At 37.6% G+C, this 18,912-nt stretch overlaps 1 protein-coding gene across 2 annotated transcripts in view; it reads left to right on the forward strand.

The window, feature by feature from the left end:
* The first annotated feature begins 703 nt into the window (after nt 1–703).
* Nucleotides 704–18,912, forward strand: part of LOC144958852 (DNA topoisomerase 2-alpha-like) — an 84,176-nt gene continuing 65,967 nt past the window's right edge. The window contains exons 1-5 of one of the 2 annotated variants that reach the window (XM_078891096.1): nt 704–1,091; nt 7,860–8,129; nt 9,909–10,002; nt 12,229–12,292; nt 18,417–18,562. In XM_078891096.1, the coding sequence (XP_078747222.1) occupies nt 999–1,091; nt 7,860–8,129; nt 9,909–10,002; nt 12,229–12,292; nt 18,417–18,562 (667 nt within the window). In that variant the 5' untranslated portion in view covers nt 704–998. Of the gene's footprint in view, nt 1,092–1,175; nt 1,342–7,859; nt 8,130–9,908; nt 10,003–12,228; nt 12,293–18,416; nt 18,563–18,912 lie in introns of those variants that run through there. The other variant, XM_078891097.1, reaches the window with a different exon arrangement.

Raw genomic sequence — 18,912 nt, forward strand, 5'->3', positions numbered from 1 at the left:
ACTTCTTGAGATCGCCGATTCGTTCACCACCATCGCGAAGTAATTTTGACCAGCAGTTAAGCCCAATAGCCAATATTCTCATCACAAACATATAACATAGAAACGATTAAGACATTGAGTATGCTCCGGTGTATGGGGTGAATTTTTAATTCAGAAAAGTGAGTGGAGCAGGCACTTAGATAGTGATAGTAAGCTGTTAGAAGCTATGGACTGTAAAAGGTGATAAACAAAAATGAATATAACAATAGGTTTCGAGCTCAAAACTCCTCTTCACCAAACAAAAAAATAATAATAATAAAATAAAAACATAAATACATTACTTTTAAATTCAAATAGACGGCAGATAGATATGTAAATATGTAGCACGCCCTGTTGGCTTTAGAAGGGTGTTGCGCCCTAAACGTTCCGTGTTTTGTTCTTTTTTAAAAGCTGTTATATATTTATTTTTAGAGGTAAATATAGTGTGTTGAATTGTCAAAGCACAGAGTTAGAACAAACATGAAAGCCATTATCTCAAAGGGCTCAGTCTTCTATATATATGGCCCTCAAAAAACTGACCGAGTTCCCTCTCTTTGCCACTGCTGCTCCAGTTAAATTCGTCTTTGGTCATTTTCCAGTTAAATATTTACCCCGACCGAGAGGAGTGAAATCTAACCTGAGATTCGATTGGTTGACGATAGATTTATCCAACCAATCAAAACTTGTTTCTCAGAACCCTTATCAAAACCGAACAAAATCTATGGCGCCGCTGGATTTCTTTAGATAAAATATTTACTTTTGATTTTCTTTTCAATAAAAATGGCAGTGTCTGTATTTTTAACTCTGTAGAAACACACCGGATTAAGTATTGTATATTTGATCAATTTGTTATCTGAGTTCTATATTTCATATCGAAGTTTGTCTTTGGCAACGTTTCTTTGTGATCGTTCTCGTCGTTTTCTGCTGGCTTGCTGTCCACAGAGGAACCGCAACTGACTTTTAGGTTTCCCTTCCATTTTATGCTTAAAATTCTTGGGTGTTTGCAACGGTCAAATAATTTTCGACAAGGATTAAGGAAAATGTCTACCGGGAATTCAGATCTAGAGTGGAAGGTGAGTATCTCAAATGTAATTGTTAGAGATTTGTGTTTATAAACAGAGCCGGGTATGGATTATCGGTCTTTTAACTGGTCACGTGACCTGTCTTATTCATTCACAGCTGAGAGGGCGGTCAAATTGAATTGTTCGTTTAGATTGCTCTTCGCTACGGCGACTAGGACTAGGTGGCATTTTTATTCTTTCAATTTTAAATTTATAAACTGCACTTTTTAAAATGGCAAGCAACATGGACGGGCCTCTAAAGGTAAATTTGCATTTTTTTTGGGGTCACCTAACGTTGATTTGGTTCCCAACGTCAAGTCCAAGTCGTGAGAATCACTGTCTGAGACTGAGAAGTGAGTGAGTGAAGTATTCATCATTCATGGCATGATGATGGCCATGGTATTCGTTATGATATAAATATATACCAGCTTAAATGGTATGTGTAGCTGGTGACAAACTCCGATGCCAGAGTGAGTGAATGAGAATGGTTATCTGCTGTACTGTGATGTACTGCTACTGGTTATTATAATTATAACGTATGCACCTCCGCTGACGGTGTATCTTAATGGATCGTTTTTATACACCTCCGTCACGCATGCGCATCCCACCCAATTTCATCAGCGATATTGTTTCTGTATTGGGACGTGGCGAAAGTTATATTGTGACATCTGTAGGATGTTTTTGTTAATAAATTTAATAATAATTTTAAAAATCGAAATATAAAATCAGAAAACAGAAGTTGCATTGAAGGTAAAATAATGTTTTACAAAGACCTTATTAAATGTGATGAACAGTCAGGTGGCTCCGTAGCGCAGTGGACAAGCTGTCAGACTCTAACCTTGAAGGTACCGGGTTCGATTCCCATTGTAGATATTTTAAAAAAAATTTACTTTATTTTTGTTTGCTTTTTTTTCTTTCTTTTTATTTTTTCAAAAATTTCGATTTTAATTTTCTAAAATTATTTATTTATTTGAGATCAGTATTTGTGTGCCATGTTTCTTTTTACTTTTGATTTTTTAAATTATTGTTATTATTCAGGCCTGTAAATCTTCCGTCTATTGTCGGATTTCCGACAGTACGATTTTGCTCTTAAGTGCTAATATTAAAAAAAAATAATAATAGTAAAAATAAAATTCGTAACGTCAAAGGACAGAACCAATAAAAAAGAAAATAAAAGACTTTTATTTCGTTTCTCGATAAGAATAGATGTTATTCCATTTCAAATGCTGACTTAAAAATTTTTTTTTTAAATTTAAATTTTCTTTTGTCGCATCTAGGACAAAACAAAACTTGCCGTCTAGCTGTTAGCTATAATATTATCATGCCACCTAGACGTGGATGTATTCACTGTCTGGCTACTGTGCCACAGCCAGCGAGAGTGGGTCGCGAAGTTCGTGCGAGTCGTTTTCACACACACTCTGAGTCAGTAAATAACGCACACACAGAAGTGTGTCGTACCGGACCGGAAGGTTTCTCTCTATTTTGCTACCAATACACATGCATATCTCCGGTTCTTATTTCTCAGTCTCTATATTTTTTTGGTTCAGTCCGGATGTGAGACGGAAAAAAAATAATGCGAAATAATTATTTTTCTTCGAAATATATATTCTTGTTCGAAAGCTGTCACACGACCGCACCACCTCCTCTTCTACTTCTTCTTCTTCTTCTTCTTCTTCTACGACTACTACTTCTTCTATAAGAATTAATCCAAATAAACGAAAGAATCAGCGTAAACATTTGACACAAACAGGAGCGAAGATACGCAGCTTCCTGTGTCAAGCACGAGATACACATCATTCAAAAGGGTATGAATTGTTCTCTTTTCATTTTACTAACTCAGTGACATGATTTGACTAGTCAATTGACGTGTCATATCTGTGTTGTGTCCATATTTTTGTCCTGTTGTGTCTATTTTCGCGTGTTCAAGAAGTTCTGACAATTTGTTCACTAACCTTTTACAGGCCTGTATTATTCATTAATTTATTATCATTGTATAAACAAATGTACATCAGTAATCACTAATCAGCGTGCTAAACTACAATCTAAAACTATTTAAACCTCATTGACGTATGCAGCAGCATTTTCATTAATCTACCATCACCGCCAACGGAGGTGCCTAAAAACAGTGCGTTTTTGTACACCTCCAATGGAGGTGCATAAAAATGGTGCGTTTTTGTACACCTCCAATAGAGGTGCATAAAAACGCCACATTATTATTATTATTATTATTATAGACCTGTAAATTCTCAGTCCATTAACTGAAATCAGTCAATTTGTCAAATTCAAATATTTAAAAAAAAAAAGGAAAGAAAGAAAGAATTCACAAATCTTAGTCGAATGACTGTAAAGTAATTAGGAGTGTTCCATAACGCTACGCATAGCTCATGGGAGCCGTTTATATTAATGATGGATTTATTGCAAAGGCTAAGCGGCGCTTTTTAGAATTGCCGTGACTGAACACATCCCAGTGTAATTTCACACAGCCTTCGTTAAATTATTCTTTCACTTTCCAACCTGTCGTGATCCCAACGGTAGCCAATTTTAACTGAGCCGCCGAGCGATAAATTTCACTGTTTCATCTAAGCCAAAATTGACCACATTTACAAGCTGGGTTTTAAAAGTATAAAAAAAGTAAAATGCGAATGCCGGAAGTAACATCTCTAGTAGATGATGGAGACACCTTTAAATCGAAAGTCAGGTTAGGATAGATTGCTACAAGCACATTTCGATTGCCTCATGTTGTAAACAAACTGGTTGACAGTTTCTTCACTGATTGGGTACCTGATTATAAGGAACAATGGTAAGTAGCCTAATTAATTCCCGTGCAAATCAGGACGTTTTCTGCCATTGTTTTGCTCAAGCCCGAGCGAGCTTGCTGTTTTGTGGTTATTTACCTTCATTTCGATTCTTTGAATTTTTCCGCTACGCCTGCCGTAGTTTCTTCATTGTGATGATAATTCGCTTCTACTTAATAATTCAGTGTATTGGCCAGAAGTCATATTTATTTAAGTTTTTTTTTTTTTCTGTCATTAACTGATTGAAAATCAAGTTTGCTCATTGCTATATTATTCTTATGTTCTCACAATGCCTGAGCTGTTCGTGGATCGCAATTCAGACTTGTCGAGCATCGATAAAGATGTGACGAATAAATTCAATTGGTCATGGCTAGAAGTTAAAGATGATAATGGTGATTATTTTTCTGACTATGTCAGAAAAATTCCAGAGGCAAGAATATGACTTTGATGAAGTCATCTTTACCTATATGAATGACATGCTTATTTAGCATTCCTTCTACATCACATTATGGCAGTCATACATACTTCCAGTAAGAAATAACACCCACTATTTTAATGTATTGTATTTATCACTCTCCTCTCCAGTGATGCCCTTATTTTTAAAAAAATAATTGAATCTTCGGTTTGTCGAAGAGTTTCAGTCAATTTTTGTAGAGCTCATTTACAGGTCTGTTATTATTATTATTCTTCTTCTTCTTCTTCTTCTTATTATTATTATGTGGGCGGATTTCTATCAACACGTTTTGGCACAAACTCGGGGACCCAAATAATTTTGGGGGTTTGGGAAGGGAGGAACTTTCTTTTTTTTTTTTAAGTCCCCCCTCCCAAACCCCCTACTAGACTTTAAAAAAAAAAGTTTCCCCCCTCCCAAACCCCCTACTAGACTTTAAAAAAAAAGTTTCCCCCCTCCCAAACCCCAAATATTATTTGGGTCCCGACCCACGTTTTTACCAGCACAGTAAGCAGCATTTTCTAAGCACTTAATTGCGTATCACGACCAAAATTGGCCACACAGAATCATTTTTCTATTAATTTTATTTTTTAAAATTGCAAATTATTTCCAGGTCTATTTAATTTTTTGTGGGGTGGGGAATGCTATGAAATTTGACCGATGGGTTTTCAAGGGAGTCACTGTTGAGTTGCGGGTGGTTGGATGGGAGCATCACCCTTGAATCATATACCTATGATGTTCGCATGGGTGTACGATCCGATAGTGATGTCGTTTCTTCTTCTCTTTACTAGCCTATCCTGCTTCTTTGGTTTGTGATTGTATTTTTGACAGGGGATATTTTTTTTTCTGTAAATCTTCTGCCTGTTTGTTCTTGGTTATTTATAATTAGCTTATGATATCTTTAAGTTATGATTTTGATTTACATTTGTACTATTTTTGTTAGATTGCTTGTTTTTTTGTTTCAGCGGTCTCTCATATAACCTCAATTGTGTTGGAAGAGACCTAAAGCAACAAACAAACAAACAAACAAATCACTGTTGAGTTTCGGCCCTGCCCTGCATAAAGCAATAAGTTGGTTTTTGATGATCAGTTATCCCAGCCCTCTGGAAAACACAAATATTTTGCTTTTCATCGCCTATTTTTCAGTTTTTGCATCTTTGCATACTTGCATTGTAGAAAAGTTCACTATAAATACTCAATTAAAGTAAGGACCACAACATCAACAACATCATGTCCCTCCCATCACTACTACTATTCAGTCGTCTTAAGAAGAAAGACCGTTTGTTTATTGTAAAGAGGCCACATACGGCTCACAGTCTTTTTCCTTAAGACGGCATTATTACTACAACAACTACAACCACCACCATTACACAGTGATGCCAAAACTCTGGTTTCACTGGGGAAAAAAATCCAGTCTGGAGCAAAGAGTTTCGGGTTATGGGCAACTTCTGTCAAATTCTGATGAGGTCAAATTGTTCCAAGTTCCAGGGATACCTCCCTCCCACCCTCCAACCACCACATCATCGTCACTCCCACTACTACTACCACCACAATCACCACGTCACGACTACCCCTACTACTACAGCCACCATCACGACTAATAGAACCATCATCATCACTACCACTAACTACAACCACCATCACCACGTCATCACTACCACCACCACTACATAATCGTCACTGCCACTACTATTACAGTCTCCACCACCACAACATCATCATCACTACCGCTACTACTACAACCACCACCACATAATCATCTCTACAACAACTGCTACTGCTACTACTACAACCACCAACATCATCATCACTACCACTACTACTACTACAACTACAACTGCCAACAGACCATCACATCATCATCACTACCTCTACTACTACAACCACCGCATCATCATCACTACCTCTACAACTACAACACCAACACCACATCATTATCATTATCACTACCACCACTACTACAACCACCACCACATCATCATCATCACTACCACTACTACTACTACAATCATTACCATGGCTGCTACAACCACCACCAACACCCCCACATAATTATCACTACCACTACTACATCCAATACTACCACATCATCTTAACTTACACTTCTACAACCACCATCAGCACCAATACTACTACCAAAACCACAACTACAAGATCATCATTACTACTGTCATGGTCTCAAGTGAGTAAAGAGCTACTCGACTATGCATAAAGATCTATGTAGAATGAGGCCCCAGAATTTACTAGTTACTATAAATGAAAAACAACGATTTGTTTACAATGAAATAAAAATAATGATGAAATTTAATTAAAAGAGATAAACAATGATCGTGGCAGTTACAAATAGAGATATGAATATTTTACGTAACTTATGATAATATGTCAGGTTCATAAGTTTACGTTTCCAGGCAATTGATGGGCTTGGATGATCTATTCCTCTGATAACAGGATCGGACTCGTAAAATTCCACTTCCAGGCAATTGGTAAGAAGTTATTGTGAAGTCCTTTGACAGCGGGCTTGGGTTTGATCCTTGAAGATTATACAATCAAAGTTAAAAGCTCCGGCGTCTTAATGGTGTAGATATAATATCTACAAAGTCCCAAAAGATAAAAATCTTACAATATATATATAGGAATAGAGTGACTGGCCGTCCGGCATAGATTGTGGAGAGAAAGTGAGTGTCAAATGTTAGACCTATCAGCTTTTATAATAAGTGGCTACGTGACAGAATGTAGAACGAAAAGTATTCACTAATTAGAAATTAATTCGAGGGAAGGCTATAAAAGGAAAGACGATCTAATATTAGAAGGTAAAGTTTATCTAAGCCTACTGAAATATAACTGGAGTGAGATGAATTCAGTTCTTAATAAAATAAAATTTAATAAGATAATTGTGAACAGCCTTTACTGTGACAACTACCACTACTACATTGAACTTCCTCTGAGTGGTGACTGAAATTCCTGTGAGCCAAATTTACAGTTGGCGTCTCTGCATTACATCATCATTCCTACTACCACAACTACAACGACCACAAACACATCATCATTCCTCTCAACATATCTGCAACTGCCACCCCAATCATTAACTATTCCCACCATCTTCACTGCAACCTTTGATACTACAAGCACCACAACCACTGCATCATCATCATTCCAATTACTATTTCTACAGCCACCACTTTACAAAACTTTTGGTAATTAAAAAAAAAAAAATTTTCAATCCTAGGACGAGTAATTTGTATACTTTTGCATATTTTGCTATGCATTGCATACATATTACCTTAACCCCGATGTATTTTTTATTTTTTCATTTGTAACATGCATGTGACTGACAGGATATTTTACCTACTCAGTCACCAGCCTTCGTGAACTGTGGTAGCGTTCGCGTGAGTAGCACATTTTGTTTTGTGTGCCCGTAAATAGACACTCCCTTGATGTTACTGGGTATCTTCACATAGTTCACATGCTGTGCAGTTGTATTATGTTTTATTTATTCTTCATGCATTATAGTCGATTCTTGTTTTTGTATTCCAGACCCTGTTTGACAACATGCAGGCAAAATCGGAAGCGGCCATGTCTAAAAACAAAAAGGCAGCTAAACCAGCTGCAGGAGCTACTCCTGACATTTCCATCAACCACACAGACGGAATCCCCATGGAAGTGGATGAAGCAGCAAAGAGTGGTGGTGGTGGAGGGGCCAATAAACGTCTCTCTGTGGAAAGAATCTACCAGAAAAAGTCACAACTAGAGCATATATTGCTTCGACCTGACACATACATTGGATCTGTGGCGACTTTAACAGAGGTGTGTATGTCGTGTTAGTGTTTGTCTCTCTTTTATCTCCATAAGATTGGTCGTGTTTGTATGTCTGTCAAGATCATACCTGTCTACTATTACAGATCATCCATAATTGTTACGGAAATTTGATGACAATTTCAGACTTACAGAAATGGAAGAACTATTGCCGATTTTTATTTCACTGTAATTTTGTTGCAGATAATTATTTTTTGTTTCTTAAGTAAATTCAATTTACAGGAAGAAAAGAAATTCTCTGAAAAGTTTCTTAAAAAGTTATAAACACTAAGGCTCAGTTCCCCACCCATAATAGCAATTCGATCGTGAACTCGTAAATGGTGGCCGTCAACAACAATATTTATTTGACAAATAAAAATTTGTATCATTTTTTAAAATGGTTTAGTTTAGTATTACTGAAATGTTACTGATGAAATTTGTGTTTGTTACTGATTTTAAAATGTTCAAGTTGGCAGGTATTCAAGATATAGTGTCTGGTACTGAAATATTATTTTGCTAAATGAATTGTTTGCCACAAAAATTTGGATAAAGTCCCAGTCTGGTACAAAGTACTTCCCTACAGATCCAGCTACCCACTGATCAGTCTAAAGTAATCTTGACACCACCAGGATTGACTCCAGTGCCTCTGTTTGTGAGAGCTCTTCTATCACTGTTGCAAATTAGGGAGTAGGCACTGGTATAAGATGAAAATCTGATCAGTGTCAGACATCCAGAGGAAAAATACAAGAAAGAAAATCAGTCCTTGATAAGCAGGCTTCAATTTTTGGGCTCTTAATCCGAAGTTGATTCAATTCTGAGTATTTGTATTGGAGGGTGGAAAAAGTTGTTGAATGTGGTAGCCATTGTGGATGTTCAGGCTGAAGTAGTTTGATAATTTTCACTTGGGATTATTGTTCCTGTTTTTATCTTTCGGCTTTGTCTGGCACCATTCCATGCACTGGCACCATTTCAGGGAGAGAGAGAGATAGGGAGAGTTATCACAAACCTTCTAGTTATATCTATTACTACTTTGTCGGGCACGAGAGATAGGGAGAGTTATCACAAACCTTCTAGTTATATCTATTACTACTTTGTCGGGCACCATTTCATATAAATAAAACTAGAAAATTCAAACCATTCATACAGTACATGTCTACAGAGTTACCTTGACCAAATGTATTCACAATGTTTCATTTATTTCCCCAGCAGGCCATTTGGAATCGCATTTCCCTTTCATACAGTACCAGTCGCCTGAGGCATACTTTTTATTTGCAATATGCGCCTATAGGCAGATACACATTCACGCCTGCATAGATGCAAGATTTCCATTTTAATCCGGATTTCCAGAAATGGGTTTTAATTTATTTCTGGCATCCGGATCATGACTCAATAGTCACATTTCAAAATAAGTTGCAGGCTCTTTTCAATTGGTTAGAACTGGTTTTCAGGCTTTTTTAAAAAAAATTTTTTTTTTTTTTTTTTTTTTTTTTTTTTTTTTTTTTTTTTTTTTTTTTTTTTTAAATTTTTTTTATTATTTTTTTTTCTATTTTTTTTTTTTTTTTTTGGCCTGGCCTTGCACCCATACACCTGAGTTGAGTTGGATGATGTGTGGAAACTGGCTTACCCAAGGACGGTTGTGACCAGAATTGTCTTCTGTCGTCCATCTGGCCACTGATAACATTTAACATTGCCTGACTTTTCTAACAAGACGATTCATTGTACTGTTGTCCCACTGAGCTGTGTAGATTCTAACAGTTTTTCACTTCTCTGTCTCTGTCTCTGTCTTTGTAGCCAATGTGGGTGATGGATGAAGAGAACAGTCGTATGGTGCAGAAAGATATCACATTTGTACCTGGTCTCTACAAGATTTTTGATGAGATAGTTGGTAAGTGAAACGTAGAAAAGATAATTGTAAGTGGAAGGTACATGAGGTAATTGGTAAGTGAAAGGTAATTGAGATAATTGGTAAGTGAAAGGTAATTGAGGTAATTGGTAAGTGAAAGGTAATTGAGATAATTGGTAAGTGAAAGGTAATTGAGGTAATTGGTAAGTGAAAGGTAATTGAGATAATTGGTAAGTGAAAGGTAATTGAGATAATTGGTAAGTGAAAGGTAATTGAGGTAATTGGTAAGTGAAAGGTAATTGAGATAATTGGTAAGTGAAAGGTAATTGAGGTAATTGGTAAGTGAAAGGTAATTGAGATAATTGGTAAGTGAAAGGTAATTGAGATAATTGGTAAGTGAAAGGTAATTGGTAAGTGACAGGTAATTGAGATAATTGGTAAGTGAAAGGTAATTGAGATAATTGGTAAGTGACAGGTAATTGAGATAATTGGTAAGTGAAAGGTAATTGAGGTAATTGGTAAGTGAAAGGTAATTGAGATAATTGGTAAGTGACAGGTAATTGGTAAGTGAAAGGTAATTGAGATTATTGGTAAGTGACAGGTAATTGAGATAATTGGTAAGTGACAGGTAATTGAGGTAATTGGTAAGTGACAGGTAATTGAGATAATTGGTAAGTGAAAGGTAATTGAGATAATTGGTAAGTGAAAGGTAATTGAGATAATTGGTAAGTGAAAGGTAATTGAGATAATTGGTAAGTGACAGGTAATTGAGATAATTGGTAAGTGAAAGGTAGATAAGATAAATGTTAGTGAAAGGTAAATGAGATAATTGGTGAGTGGAAGGTAGATGAGATAATTGGTGAGTGACAGGTAATTGAGATAATTGGTAAGTGACAGGTAATTGAGATAATTGGTAAGTGAAAGGTAATTGAGATAATTGGTAAGTGAAAGGTAATTGAGATAATTGGTAAGTGACAGGTAATTGAGATAATTGGTGAGTGGAAGGTAAACAAACTTCTCGGTAATCAAATGCTAAATCCAGCAACATGGATTCCCATAGGATACCTCGTGATAGCTCACTTCTACTTCTAAAACCAATAGGGACACACATATTATGGAACTAGGGGACCAAGCAGGTTTTGTGAATTTGGTCCATTCAAAATCAATGGACAAGATGAGTTACTGTCTCCTAGTTCAGGCATTGCGTCTCTTTGGCATGCTGGGGGGGGGGTTGCTAGAACACTTGATTGGAGAAATAGAATAATCTTTTAAAAGATGCAGTCCTTTGGAGCCATTTTGACGTCCATGGAGCCGGGGTTTTATCTTGGTCTCTGTAGCTTGCTACCCTTTGGTTAGGTCACTGGTCTATCACAAAGTATTTTCCACCAATTCTAACAGACCCAGCTACCCAATCGGGGGGTGGGGGGGGGGTGGTTGTCAGTACACCCAGCATCCATCCCTTGGTGTGTGAAGCGGGTTCTCTACCAACTGAGTTGTCGGGACCCCCCAGAATAATTGAACATGTTGGAAAATCTTAATTATAAGGAACAATGGTAAGTAGCCTAATTAATTCCTGCGCAAATTAGGACGTTTTCTGCCATTGTTTTGCTCAAGCGAGCTTGCTGTTTACTGTGTCGATTTACCATTCGTTTCGATTCTTTGGATTTTTCCGCTACACCTGCCGAAGCTTCTTCATATGATCATATGATAATTCACTTCTACTTAATGATTCAGTGTATTGGCCAGAAGTCATATTTATTTCAGTTTTTTTTTCCTGTCATTAACTGATTGAAAATCAAGTTTGCTCATTGCTACATTATTTTAATTAATGTTCTCACAATGGCTTAGCTGTTCGTGGATCACAATTCAGACTTGTCGAGCATCTATAAAGATGTGAGGAATAAATTCAATTGGTCATGGCTAGTAGTTAAATATGATAATGGTGATTATTTTTCTGACTATGTCAGAAAAATTCCAGAGGCAGGAATATGACTTTGATGAAGTCATTTTTACTTATATTATGAATGTCATGCTTATTAAGCCTTAGCATTAGCATTCCTTCTACTTCTACATCAAATCAATAGCAGTCATACTTCCAGTAAGTAATAACACCTACTATTTTAATGTATTGTATTTATCACTCTCCTCTCCAATGATGCCCTTATTTAAAAAAAAAACAAACTTGACTCTTCAGTTTGTCGAAGAGTGTCAGTCAATTTTTATAGAGCTCATTTACAGGTCTAAGTTGTATTTTATAATCTTTTCCAGTAAATGCTGCTGACAACAAGCAAAGAGATCCCAAGATGGACACACTGAAAGTGGATATTGATCCGTAAGTTTGGATTTCAGATGATGCAAATCTATGCTTGCGGTTGTCAAAATTCAACGAGAATTATTACATATTATGTTATATTACATTATATTATATAATTGTCCTTGCCTTGGTGTGAGTATGATATTGATTTAGTCTACATCAAATAGTAGGGGAGTTCCTGCTGTCTTTGTTTTGACGTAACACTATCGATGGGAATTCGTTTGACATTGTTTTTTTTTTTTTTAGTTCTATAATAATTGCCTGTCTAAATTTTTACTCTTTTGCTGGCTTTATCATTATTGCACCATCTGAACGTTAACCTTTAATAAATATACTATGAAATAACAGTGCATGATAACCTTTCACACCATTTTTGAAAATTTTCATTCAATGATGTATATAGTTTATTTTATACTTCAAATGGTCTCAGATCTCATTTAAGCTTCTTCTATTTGTTAAGTGAAGATAAAATAGAACCAACATCTTTGACAATGAAGCCTTCAATCAAAGACTTTATTTCCAATAAACATAAATGGGTTATGTCCCTTTATAATTCAACTGAAAAACGCTGTATGTTCAGATTAATCTGTATATTACATAGGTGGGTATTTTCCATATTTGAACCAAAAGTAGGAGTAGTAAGTTGTGGGATACCTGAGTACCCAAATAGCAGTATTCGATTACGTTATTTCAAGAATAAAAAAGAATCACTTCGATTCCAAAATGGCTGACTATTGTTGACGTTTTCTACTTAACAAATTATCATTAGCAATCTACAATACACTACAAATGGCGACGAGCATCTAGAACCCAGATAAGTGCAATAACGTTTACATGTATTTTCATTCTACCAAGCCATAAAACTATAGTCTATTGACAGACTACTACCAACTATTGAGCTTGCATTCTCCAGTCTTGTACGTGTACATACCAACATGCCAAGACCCGACACCTTCAACGAAGGACTAGAGTCCTTCACAAACTATAAAGAAAGACTGGATACGTTTTTTGTTGCAAACGACATTGCCGAACAGAAACAAACAGCAACTCTGCTATCATCCATCGGGGCTAAAACGTACAACACACTACGATGTTTGACGTCACCCGACCTTCCCTTTAGTAAAAGTTATGAAGAACTTTGCAAACTGCTGTCCAACCATTACTGCCCCCCTCCACTTGAGATAGTTGAAAGATTCAAGTTTCATAAACGCAGTCAAGCGATGGACGAATCGCTTCCGGATTTTTTAGCATCCATAAAACGGTTGGCTGAACACTGCAAATTCGGAAATTTAAAAATGTCTCTGCGTGACAGATTTGTTTGCGGAATACGCGATGAAACCATACAAAAGAGACTCTTGCAAGAGCCAAATCTCACTTTAGAATCTGCAACAGCTTTGGCACTTGCAATGGAAACTGCCCAGCGAGATGCAGCGGAAATCCACACAACAACATCCGGCAAATCAACAGCTGATCTCAACATTATAAAAACAAATCAGCCTTTACCTACTAACAGAAGACATAACTCACAAACATATCCACCATGCCAATCATGTGGGAAAAATAACCACAGGAGAGCCGACTGCTACCTCCGTGATGCAGTGTGTAAGTCATGCAACAAACAAGGACACATTCAGAGAGTGTGTCAGGCCAGGAAGGGCAGCCAACAACAGAGGAGAGGAGGAGACAGAACCTCACAATCCCGACAAGTTCACGAGCTAGATGAAGACAATGTTTCCGAAGATAATTTTACACTGGAAATGTTTCACATGGAAGGAAACACACCAAAAATAAAGGTAGACTTGCAAATCAATAATATTCTTACAAAAATGGAAGTTGACACAGGATCTGCTGTTTCAGTGATGACGAAGAGGGACTTCACAAAAACATTCAAAACCTTCCCAAATTTGGAAAAGACAGCTGTTCGTCTGAAAACATACACAGGTGAAACCATTATTCCACTGGGAAAAATTTCAGTTCATGTAGAACTCAACAATCAGAAGAAAATACTTCCACTCCTTATACTTGACAAAGGCAGCAATCCTATTTTGGGAAGAAACTGGTTGGCCGCTATAAAACTGAACTGGCAGAGCATACATCAGATGACGACACCTAAAGATAGATTCAATACAGAAAAATTGAAAGCTCAGTTTCAAGATATATTTTCAGATGGAATTGGAAAAATAAAAGGAATAGAGGCAACACTTCATCTAAAAGAGGGAGCCGTTCCCAAATTCCACAAAGCCAGACCAGTGCCGTACGCCTTAAAACAAAAAGTTGAGAAAGAACTAGACAACTTAGAAGAACAAGGGATAATCACAAAAATTGCAACCTCGGATTGGGCCACACCCATCGTACCCGTATTGAAAAGCAATGGAACAGTGAGAATATGTGGTGACTTCAAGGTAACAGTCAACCCAGCACTTAACACAGAGCAATACACAATGCCAAAAATGGAAGACATGTTAGCTACTTTGGAACAAGGTCAAACATTCTCTAAAATTGATCTGAGACAAGCATACCTTCAGCTCCCTTTAGACAGTGCGTCACAAAAAGTAACAACAATCAACACGTCAAAAGGACTGTATTCCTTCAACCGTTTAGCGTTTGGTATTTCTTCGTCACCAGCAATTTGGCAAAAGACAATAGACACAATCCTCCAGGGAACACCCGGAGTTCAATGCAACCAAGATGACATGATAGTCACAGGGAAAACAAACGATGAACACTGGCAAAATCTGCTACTAGTCCTAGCTAGACTTCAAGAGTATGGACTGAAGGTCAATCTTCAAAAATGCCAATTCTTCCAAGACGAAGTTATCTTTTGCGGTGTCAAAATAACCAAAAATGGCTTGCACAAAACCGAAAACAAGGTCAAGGCCATCATCGACGCACCACAGCCAACAAACAAAACACAACTCAGATCATTCCTCGGGCTTGTAAATTATTACCACAAGTGGCTGGAAAATGTAGCTCAAATTGCGAACCACTGTACAATCTTCTACAGGATAACACAAAATTTGAATGGTCAACTGAAGCTGATCACGCTTTCATTCAAATAAAAACAATGATCGCTTCGGACAAAGTCCTCATGCGCTACGACCCCGATCGACCATTGCGACTCGCCTGTGACGCTTCACCATACGGCATCGGCTGCGTTCTCTCGCACATCACACCAGAAGGCGACGAAAGACCTATTGCATACGCCTCAAGAACCCTCAATAAGGCAGAACAGAATTACTCCCAACTAGACAGAGAAGCCCTAGCTATCACATGGGGTGTTAAAAAGTTCTTCAATTATGTATGTGGCAGGCACTTTACACTAATCACTGACCATCAGCCACTCAAATACATCTTCTCGCCCACAAAACCAGTCCCTGCAATGTCTGCAGCCAGACAACAGAGATATGCAATTTTCCTTTCAGCCTTCGACTACTCAATCGAATACAAGAACTCCAAGTCAAACGCTAATGCAGACGGATTTTCACGATTGCCTTTACCCACCACAAACTCAAGTCAAGAGGCCGATTCAGCAGATGAACTATTCTATACAGAAGTAATAGAGTCCTTACCAGTCAACGCAGCAAACGTTGCCAAAGAATCACGCCACGACAAAACACTGTCACAAGTCATACATTACGTCCAAACTGACAGATGGCCAAACACAGTCAACGAAGAACTGAAACCTTACTTCAACAAACAAAACGAACTGTCAGTGCAACAAAACTGTCTCTTTTGGGGATACAGACTCATCCCTCCACAAAAACTGCATGCAAAAATCTTAAGTGTTCTTCATGAAGGACACATTGGTATAGTCAAAATGAAAAACTTGGCTAGGGGATACTTCTGGTGGCCTGCTATTGACAAACAAATCGAGGCAACTACAAAAGGGTGCCCTGGTTGTGCTTCAGTTCAACCTGATCCACCGAAAGCTCCTCTTCACCCATGGCACTGGCCTGACAAGCCATGGCAAAGAATTCAAATAGACTTCGCGGGACCATTCATGGGATTAATGTTTCTAGTGGTCGTCGACGCCCATTCCAAATGGGCCGAAATAATACCGACATCCAATGCCACATCCATTTCAACAATCAATATATTGAGCAATCTTTTTGCAAGATTTGGTTTACCTGAACAGCTCGTATCTGACAACGGTGTGCAGTTCACATCCCATGAATTCAAATCCTTCACAAAGGTCAATGGAATCAAGCACACCCTTAGCACACCCTACCACCCAGCAACCAACGGGCTGGCTGAGCGAATGGTCCAAACTTTCAAACAAACAATGAAAGCTTCAAAAGATGAGAAGGGTACCATCCATACAAAACTGGCAAGATTCCTGTTTGCTTATAGGAATGCACCGCACACCACAACAAACGAGAGCCCAGCATCACTTATGTTTGGCAGACATCTGCGAACTCACCTAGACATCATTCGACCAAGCATTCATACAAGAGTATCTTCATGTCAAGACCGTCAGCTTCGTACTCACTCTTCTGCCAACACCAGGAACTTCGACAACCGAGACAACGTCTTGGTCCGAGACTACCGCGGACACCAACGATGGCAACACGGCGTAATACATGCCCAAACGGGAACACGCACCTTTGAAGTCAAAACAGCTCCCGGAGCCATATGGAGACGACACTCCGACCAAATTGTTCACACAAACACCCCTGCAATCACAAGCAAACCAGCACCAGCACCACTATTGGACATCGTCCCAAACTTCAGAACGACAGAGATACCAACCATGGTTCAAACAACCCCAGCGAATGACCGAGATCCAAATTCTACGCGGTCACAGGTCGAGGTCCCGCCCTCACCACATAGAGAATTCCCAAATTCTCTAACTCTCTCTGACAACATGTCACAGAGAACGCAATCTCAAAACAATCACAACACTACAAGTGCACCTTACACTACGAGAAGTGGTCGCAACGTGAGAAAACCTAACAAATTCACACTGTAGGCATGGCCATTTATAAGCCTTAAGCTTGACTATAATATTGGAAGAAATATTCGTGACGTTACGACCACAAACGCAAAAACACTTTGCATCTACACAGCCGCATGAAGTTGACACTAGTTAAGACTATTAGAGTCCATTACTGTGTTTTCTTTTATCATTATGAACTGTTGACCACTTCAACTAGTTTAGTTCTACACAGAAGAAACACTTTTTCTTACTCATCATTGATATATGAGATAATTTTTCTTTTTTTTTCTTTCTCATTAACTCTTAATTAATCATTTAAGCTGTATAAAACAAATGTAAGAATGAATGAACCATTATGTAAACCAAAACGAGCGAAAGTATAACAGCTCATTTTTTTTTTTAATCATCTAATTTTTTTTAAGGGGGAGATTGTGGGATACCTGAGTACCCAAATAGCAGTATTCGATTACGTTATTTCAAGAATAAAAAAGAATCACTTCGATTCCAAAATGGCTGACTATTGTTGACGTTTTCTACTTAACAAATTATCATTAGCAATCTACAATACACTACATAAGTAGTACAAGTTGTAGTAGTAGCAGTATGGGCTGCATGTTTTTGATTCTTTTAAAAGAAAATTTGTCTCAACGCTAGGTCTGCAGGTTTTTGAGATTTTTGCTTCCATCACGCATGGTTATCTAGAACTAATAAATAGAGGTGCCTAAATGAGTCAATGAAATGGAGATTAAGATGAAGGGAGTGAGTCTGACTCATGAATTAACAACACAAAATTGACGACGTTTCGGCCTTTTGCCTTTCTCAAGTAAACACAAAATACATATATATTTATATTAGATTGTCATAATAATATTTTGAGATTAAAAAAGGAAAACAAAATTGAACATTGATCACACACACACGAATACATTGAGTAGTAGAACTCATAAATAGAGGTGCCTAAATGAGTCCATAAAATGGAGGTTAAGATAAAGGGAATAAATCTGACTCATGAATTAACAACACAAAATAGACGACGTTTCGGCCTTTGGCCTTTATCCCTTTATCTATTTTGTGTTGTTAATTCAGGAGTCAGATTTATTCCCTTTATCTTAATCTCCATGGTTATCTAGAGTATGGCAGTTAAAGCGAAACTTTTTCCTCCCTTCCAATATTATATTCCATTCCCACCCACGTCTGTTATCCCAGAGAAGCAAACATGATCAAGGTGTGGAACAACGGCAAAGGTATTCCTGTGGTAGAACACAAGACAGAGAAGATGTATGTGCCGACCATGATCTTTGGACATCTTCTCACTTCCAGTAACTACGACGACTCGGAAAAGAAAGTGACAGGTTGGCTTTTGAGACATATCCAAATTTGTGTTTTCCTCTCCATGCCTTGTGTCCATGGAGAGGATAACATTGCATACAACGCATAAGCATGACGATGTAATGTTGAAGTGATCATCAATGTCAAATTGTGGTTATTCGTACACAATTTCAGAAATTACTAATTTCCTTGTTGAATTACTAAAAATTGACATAAACATTACTGAATTTGAAGTTTTCAATGTGGCAGGTCTGCCATTGTATCTGACATGTGACCAGCTTGGACAGTTTGGTCTATCAGTACGACACTCGCCTTTGAATTAGTAGGTCCTTCATTCGAGTCCCATTCTGGGTGGTTCAAAGTTGAGTCCTTG

The sequence above is a fragment of the Berghia stephanieae genome, chromosome 13 (assembly GCF_034508935.2).
Source record: "Berghia stephanieae isolate SIO BIC M18660-M18661 chromosome 13, UCSD_Bste_1.3, whole genome shotgun sequence".
Lineage (NCBI taxonomy): Eukaryota > Metazoa > Mollusca > Gastropoda > Nudibranchia > Aeolidiidae > Berghia > Berghia stephanieae.